Here is an 8,531-nt window from a genome sequence, read left to right as displayed (position 1 = left end):
CCGCTCAGCTATAAAAATGAATGAAAATTGCCATTTGTAACAACATGGATGGACCTTGAGAGAATTATATGAAGTGAAACAAGTCAGGCAGAGAAAAAGAAATACCACATGTTCTCACTTATTGGTGGGAGCTAAAAATAAATAAATTTCACACACATGCACAAAAAAAAAAAAAGCGGGGGATGGGGGAAGAAGACATAACAACTACAATTCCTTGAAGTTGATACGACAAGCAAACAGAAAGGACATTGTTGGGTGGACGGAGGAGAGGAAAGAGGGAGGGAGGTTTTGGTAATGGGCCACAATAATCAACCACATTGTATATCGACAAAATAAAATTAAAAAAAAAAATCTTTACAAAATACTTTGCTAGAGCTCCTAATGCATTGCCAAAATAATTGATTTTTGTTTCTTTTCTTTCACATAACTCCAGTGGAGGGGCTAAGGAAATTGCCAAAAGGAGACAAAATTACAGATAGAAAGGAAAAGGACAAGTGAATAGTCCACCTACTGGGAACCCCCTGACAAAAGAGGCAGTGAATGTAAAACTTAGCTTGTCCCTCTGCCCAGAGAGGGAGGTGGCCACCAGCAGTGACTGGCAGGGACTGTCAGGTTCTGTCACTTCACAAACATCTCACCCACCTTGGGCAAGGTGGTGTTCCTCCCACCTACTTGGCCAGAGCCCCATCTCTCAAAGGTCACCTCTCTGATTTGATTACGAAGCCCACATCACAGACTCTAGAGAGTTCTCTTTAAAATCCAAAAACTTTCCTCTAAAAGAGACAAAAGCCCTCAAAGGTAATCTCCTTTCACTTTTTTTCATTTAATAATGACTTCTAACATTTCTCAAAAAAGGGCCTATGGGCTGGATATTGTGCTACACCTATCTTTACATGTATCATCTAATTTAAATCCACTCAGGAGATGAGTTTATAATCATAACATCTTACTCAGATAGAACCCCACAATTACAAAGTGCTTCCATACCCATTATCTCATTTGCTTCTCACAGTAGGCCATACGGAAGGAAAAGTAGGAAATAGCATCCCCATTTCCTAGACCAGGAAACTGAGGCACACTGCCACTTTGGCTTATTGGATTAGACAGCAGCTTTCCTGGAAGGCACAGAGGGACTGGGCCCATGTGGAGTGGATATGAAAGCTTTGGTTGAGAATGTGGAAGCAATGCGTGCCTGGAAGACATGATCCTGAAGAAGGGTCTTGGGGTAAGGATGGGGGTGATGAAATATTGGAGGGGGAAGACAGACTCTACTTATGTCCCAATATTGCCTGTGGAGGGCTCTGTACAAACAGCTTCTTCCTCCAGCTTTCTATCTCCATCCTATCCATCCTTCAAAGCCAAACCCAAATCCCACAGATCCAGGAAGTCTTTTTTGATTATCCAGCACAAAGAAACCATAATAACAATACCCGAAGGTTTTCATAAGCCTTAGCTCATTGCAATATTATAAGTTGAGGTAGGCTTTGTCACTGTTTTACAAATGTGGAAAATAAAGCTCAGAAGTTAAGTAACTTGTCAAGCTGACATATTAAAAAGCACAGTCCAGATTTCAAACTACATGACATCACAGCTGCCTCACCTTCCTGTAGTCTTATCACATCCTGTATGTCGCTGTGTATTCCTTGGTTATAAGTTCCTTGAGGGCAGACAAGGTGCCTTATATTTCTTTGCGCCCCCCTCTTCTAGCCCCCTAGTACTCAGCAGAGCACCAGGAACACAGTAGGTGTTCAATAAGCACCATATGTTAGATATCTGGGTAGGAGCAATAATTATTAAGAGGAATTTTTGGTACTCTGAATATTAGGCTCTCTGCTGTATATAATTAAAACAAGAGTGAACATGAAATATATAATTTTTCCTAGCTCTAGCTTAATCAGGCATTCATTATCATGCCTGATTCTGTGTTATGTGAAAAGAACCTCCTAGTAAGCATTTTCTGTGAGGATAATCAAATACATACAGATATCAGAGAGATTAAAAAAAGGCAAGGAGAAAACCATCAAACATATGGAGAGGCAATGATCTACGTGGTATAATATTCCATCTGAGACTAAAGAACTTCCAAGGCAAAAAGAATACCTGTCTACATTCTGGTAATTGTATATTCAAGGAACAAGGCACGGTGCTAACTGGGATTTTGTACCATTATAAGTTATACTCTGTCGAGAAGATGGATGCAACCTGCTACTGTTCTAGGTCAGAAATGGAAGAAAGGTACACTATCAAGGGCTATTGTGGGAGAAGAGGGTTGCTCTGAGACCTCTGTAGCACGTCAATCATTTAATTACCATCTTCAGCGGCAGGCAAACTTAATACATACACATGCAATATATACCTTATTTTCTTGCTGGGTCTCGTTCCATTTGCCTCCCAACACATCATCAGTTTATAGCTTTGGTATAAAGGGTTCAAACAAATTCACTGACAGAATTTTTGATGGTGGGGATTAGCTCAAGTACTTCTGAATTAACATTTGGTAAATTAAGCTAACAAGAGCAGTGCATGTCTACCACACTTTATTGCCAAACCCTATATAACAATCTTAAGCAGCTGAGAGGCAGGGCTTCTGATTTCCTTGATGTTAGTAAAGTGCCACCTCCCTGTGTGTTCAACCAACATCGAGTGAGAAGAACAAATATCAAGTGTATGGTACCTACATTTGCATCCTCATGGCTGTGGCCATTGGTCTCCACCAATTCCTTGGTGCCTTTTAACTGCAAAATTTTAAGGAAAAACAAAACAAAACAAAACAAATGAATAAGCGAGCATATTTGTTAGGTGTATATCACCTTGTTAATTGATATCTGAGGTTGCACTTTATAAAACTTCTAATGAGGTAAAACAGACGGAGCACAGAATTCTAAGCAGTCTTACTGAAACCAGTTTGAAACCAATATTTTATGAAGCTTGATGGCTGGCAAAAAGTAAATGGGTTTGGGTCATTATTTTTTAAATAATAAAATTAGAAAGTAATTCCATAGGCATAAAATGTATAAAACTGGTTCTTAAGAATAATAAATGATTTCATTTCCTAGTTGGATTGCTATTAATTTAAAGCCTGCAGTGTTTGCAAGTTGCCACCAGCTAAATGATATTATACTAACGACTATTCATGAATGATGTCTTTTCAGCCGTTTTAACATGCCGTAGTGCTGCTGCATATGTCCTCCTTGAGAACATATTTGAATGACTGACATCATCTCTGGAGGCCTAAAGGACAAGACGGTTTGCTTCTTTTGGCAGAGGAAGAACTGGAAAGACATCCCCTTGGCCCACTGAAGCATTAGAAGAAAAGCTATTTCTCAAATGAGATTTTTAACAGTGCACATTTGAAAACACTCCTGTCTCTCGGAAAGCTTATGAGTTATCAGGACATTTCAGGAAACCTTTAACTGGAATTTTATCCTACATTGAGTCAAAGCAGCTATTTGGAGGCACAGAGAAAAGGAGAGGGTAGAGCTGGCCGTGCAGCTCTTGACCAGCATTTCTTCCTGGCTTATTATGCTTAGCAAGCAGCACCTCCTCTATTGTTTTTTATGCCTAATATAAGGTATTCATGGTAGGAAAATACTTAAAATTTGAAATACTGCACATATACCACCAATATGTTTGCTTCAGAACATTGTTTTTTTCTGGCTAATTGTGCATATTAGAATGAAAACTTTAGTGCTTTTTTTTTAAGGCAACCTTAAACTCTCAGCAAGAAAGCCACACCCTCTCCATGCCAAGAGAGCAGTTTTGCCAACGGAATAGTGACATGAAGAAATTAAGGATGGGATAGCTGATGATGGACCAAAGACTCTTTGGCTCATTTCCATATCACTCCCGCTTAAGGAAAAAGAAATCCACCCACTGTTCTTTAGGGCTACATCAGTGATGTTTCTACACATACCAAATACAAGGGAGCTTTGGTAATGTATGACATATATGAAAAGAAAATGGTCAACCATACTGATAGGACCATCTATTATCACAGGGCAGATAAGAACTTAGAAAACAGACAAACAAAAACCAACGACAGAAGCCCATCTTCTAGCTTAAGGTTTCTCATTGTAGGGGTTCCGCATCTTCCTCCTCTTCATCATCCCTTCTGCTCATCCCACATTAGGTCCCATTACTTGTGCTTCCATGAGTTAGACGGGGGACAGCTCAGAAGGTTTAGTTCTTCTTTGGCAGAAGTAAAAGACAATTTTGTTAGTCTCTTCCACCTTTACATGTTTACCAGCATGAACACGCCGGCGGCTCTCTTTCTCACGTTCAGAGAAATCCCCTCTCCTCTACCTCTGGCCTCCCTCTTCAGGTGACCCGTTTGCTCTCCTTCCCCATCGTGTCGCTGGCACTGCTCACCCCACTGCCCTCTGCTGACCACAGGCAGCTCCTCCTCCTGCAGCACCTGGCTTGCAGCTGGAGCTCCAGGCCAGTGATGCTTGGCCCTCACTGGCCTGCACCCTCTTCTCTCCTCCACCCGCTGCTCTTCCCCAGATGGGGTTGAATGTCTTGTCTGACATGGGTTTGTGAACAAGCTCTAGATGTGGGAAGCTGCCATCATTGTAAAGGAAATGAAGGGCAGGAGCCAGTGGAGCCTGGGGAGACCTAGAGAAGCTGTGTCTTAGCAGACAAGGAAGGCTGGAGAGATTAGGGAGTGATCCAGCCCTCCCTGGAAGGGGTGAGGCCCAACCCTGAGAAAGGTCTGTCCTTTAAGACCTATCCTTTCTTGTCAGGATTCTCATCAAGGGGCAGTCATTTGGAGCAACAAAATCCCAAGTCTTCAGAGAAGGGTATATCTTTTAGTGTGTATGTATGTGGCCATTTGTTTAGGCCATGTCTGTGCAGGCACTGGAAAAATGTACACACGTGTAGTTACTCTACACAAATCCAGGCAAGCCTCATCAGGCAATGCTCATGGAGGTAAAGTATGTCCTGCAGGGTGTGTTTCTGTGTGGGTGGGGTCTGCAGGCAGATGGAAAGAATGTGCACACTGTGTGCCCCTCTGTGAGAACAATCGGGGCTTGGTAGTAGCAACAGCACCCAAATGTGTTTGGCTGCTGGTGCCACAGGTCACCTCAGACTTAGGGATTCCTGGTGCCTTTGCTTGGGAAGAGCCATCCCATTTAAATTAGTACTGCAGATTCGAAAACGCTTCCTTCTCAGTTGCATTTTCTAGGACTCAGTTCCGAATCCTCTTCACGTTCTCCTTTTTTTTCCTTCAAAGTAATGGAGAGTGAAGTGTGATGTTTCACCAACGCCCATGTGTGTGCTTTGCTCTTTAGAAATGCATGCCATAACATATCGATACTTCCTGCAAAACTCAAAATCTATTTTTATGCTTGGGGTTTGAACTTGAAATCAAAATAAAGAATTTGAGTCATTTGAAGAAGAGAGGAATTCCTTCCTCCCAGCTCTAGTTAAAGCTATCTAAAAGAAAAAAATTAGGGAGAGAGAGAGGGACAGCAGAAAACAACAAAAGCTCAGAGCTCTATCTGTTTGATCAAGAACAAATTTAGACCAAATCAGCTCCGCTTTGCTGGGAGACTTTTAACAACAGAAAGGTGGGGAGGACAGGGATTTCAGGTCTCCTGGACACTAGCTCATTGTGACTATAGTCAACTAGATTTTTCAGCTCAATCTTATTTGAACTCATATAGATTCAACCTCAGTTTAAGTTATTGAATCTGTATGAATCATGTAAAGATAAGCTTTATAAAGTATTTTTCTGCAAAGCTATAAAATGTTAAACTATCTAACATCTTTTTTCCTTCATGCATCAATTATACTCTTGGGGGAAAATAACTAAAAATATATTTTCTTGATCCCAAACCATTAAAAAAAAATGACTGCAAGTTACCAAATGGCCAGAAAAGAGATCAAATGTGCACATCACAAAGAAATGACTGGGTTTTGCAATGATGCTGATTACCCTGAATGGATCAGCATACATTGTATACATCTATTGAGGTATAACTCTCTACGCCACCAGTAAGTACAATAAATATGATTCAATTAAATTTAGAAAAACACTTGTAAAGTGGCTGAGTCACAGCTGACTAGTGTCACACTCTCCCCACTTCATTTCCTAAAATATCACCTTTGAACTTATTGGATAAATAACTGTCTCATAAACCACTATGTGTGAGTGAAAGTTTTAAAACAGCCTCCTTTGGACTACCCACGGAAGGTTGGGATTACTATATATGATTTTTTTCTCCTCCTAATTACCGTTCATCATACTGTTGGCAGCAAGTGAACACCAGAAATAGGAATGCATTTCAAGAGCTCTCTGGGCTCCTCCAGCGTAGATAGTGGGCTGAGATTTCACCCTGCTGCCTGCTGAGTGATCCATCTTACCCTGCTGAAAGACAATACTTTCCAATCCACTTATCAATGTCAGGCTACACTTTTGTATCCAAGAAAGCCAGGATGAAACAATCAGATTTACAAACTTCATATAAAGGTCTGTTGCTCACCATGGTTAGATAAGTGCCTTGATGCACAGGGAATATATATTTTTTTTTAATGTTGCTATGAATCAGTCTTTCTTGTTCACATGTCTGCAGGAGTACCATGGGTTATACTAAACTAATTTTCCTCACTGTTAACACTTAAGAGAAACTAGCCGCTTACTTTGAAATACATCTGCATTGCCAATATTTTAAAACTTTTTCAAAATTCATTTGTCTTCTGGAAGAAACTTAAACACAATGCTGGCGGGCTTGGGTAATCTAAATAGGTACAGCAGCGATGATGGTGATGCTGGGAATGAGATTATAAATTTCACATAGCAAAGCTGCTGGAAGGCTTGAAGGGTACAGGCTTATTACACTGCAGGTTACCTTCTGTAATGTTGGCGTGGGTGACACACGAGGGAGGTGTGCACGGGGTGTCTGAACTGATTTGTAAATCATATCTGGTCCATTCACTTACTTGTTCCTGGAGGACTTTCAGTAATGCTTGTGTGTGGGACTGCTCTTCCTTTGCTTGTTCCAATTCTGATTTTTTGTTATTTAACTCCTCCTGGATGGTTAGCAATTGCTGTGAAATTAAAGGATTGTTAGCATGAGTAGGATTGAGGGACAGGTGATACTAAGATATTCAAAATACGCATTCAAAATTATGAGAAGATTTATAACACATCTTAAAGCTTAATCCAGACTTCAGTTGACTTTGCGTGTATGTGCTTTCCCCACTTAGTGTAAAGAGCATTGCAGTGTTGGACACAGTATTGTATTAGGCTGTTTGTGATACTGATCCACAAAACTTGTTTTAGTATTTGTGAGGGCACCATCATATTCCTGTGAACAAATGCATACTTGCAAAAATATGTAGAATAGTGTTAATAAACAGCACATTGCTAGATGAAAAAACTAAATAATAAAAATATAATTAGTCGACTTGTCCAATGTTACTTTCTCTTACATATTTCAGTGGAGCTAGCTATACAGTAGCTCTGTAAAGCTACTTCACCAAGTGGCTGGGACTGCAAAAGAACCTTTTACTTTCTCTGTTATGACGGTGATGTTTTATTAGATTAGCAGGACTGAAGTCCAAACAGCAATCAATATATCAGAGAAAACTGCTGATATAAGCTGTCAAAACACTAAGCTATGGCCTACACTGCTGTTTTTAAGCAGGGCCACTGAAGGGATTTTGTAAGCCTTTAGCTCTCCTTGCCCTGTCAGCTGTAACTCATGTGGAGGTTTACCTTGTCTGCCAAAGGAACAGCACTGCCCTGCACTAATTCTTTGGGACATGGTTATATGTTAATATATACTAGGCTGGAGAATACATCCAAGAGCTTCGAAACAGGCCCTGGAAACAGCTATGTCTATGCAAAGCTTCTTGACAACAAAGGACTAGTTTGAAAAGATAGAAGCTTTCTTCTGCTACCATATATGACAAAGGCCGCACTAATGATGTGAAAATGTTGGTGGATTCCTGTCATGAAAGGACCTGTCTCCAACATCCAGGCTGCTTCTTCAGGACACTGACAAGCTGGCTGCAGAGCTGCCTGGCCAGTTCCTGACGATCAAAGCCTGAAGGAACACTGGCACTGGATTTCTCATGCTTAAACCTACCAATTGGAAGGATTAAATTAAATCTTCAAAACTACTGGTTTTGGTGGATTCGGGGGATAGAGAGTACTCAGAAAAGCACACTGTGTTTTCCCTGGGGCTTGCTTGTGCTGTTCCCTACTCTGGCACTGGGTATAAATTTAAGAACTTACTTTGGTCCCCTGACACAAACAGTGATTTCCTTGCAATTTTCTAAAAACTCAGTGCCTCCTATTTCACCACCTGCCTATATCATCACATGTGATATAATGCGCACATCCCACATGGGCTCCCTTAACAGTTTATGTGACTAATTGTGTATCAATTGATTAAAGTAGAGAAAACAGGGAACCCTTATTATACTTTGGCACAGTGACAGTGGCCTAAACTGTGCCCTGTGTGCAAAAAGTGGGGAATGACCCTGTTCCTTCATTCTTTCATGACTGGCCCCAGAACAGTCCC

At 40.9% G+C, this 8,531-nt stretch overlaps 1 protein-coding gene across 1 annotated transcript in view; it reads right to left on the bottom strand.

The window, feature by feature from the left end:
• The window catches only part of LOC103600464 (ecto-NOX disulfide-thiol exchanger 1-like), a gene marked incomplete at its 5' end in the record, with an annotated part of 57,828 nt that extends 49,739 nt beyond the window's left edge, over positions 1 to 8,089 (bottom strand). The window contains 3 exons of the mRNA XM_008584741.1: positions 2,679 to 2,735; positions 6,943 to 7,050; positions 7,969 to 8,089. Of these exons, the coding sequence (XP_008582963.1) occupies positions 2,679 to 2,735; positions 6,943 to 7,050; positions 7,969 to 8,089 (286 nt within the window). The remainder of the gene's footprint in view (positions 1 to 2,678; positions 2,736 to 6,942; positions 7,051 to 7,968) is intronic.
• Between the last annotated feature and the right edge of the window lie 442 nt (positions 8,090 to 8,531).

This window comes from Galeopterus variegatus, unplaced genomic scaffold (assembly GCF_000696425.1).
Source record: "Galeopterus variegatus unplaced genomic scaffold, G_variegatus-3.0.2 Scaffold3362, whole genome shotgun sequence".
NCBI lineage: Eukaryota > Metazoa > Chordata > Mammalia > Dermoptera > Cynocephalidae > Galeopterus > Galeopterus variegatus.
This window is presented reverse-complemented; position numbering and strand designations above follow the sequence as displayed.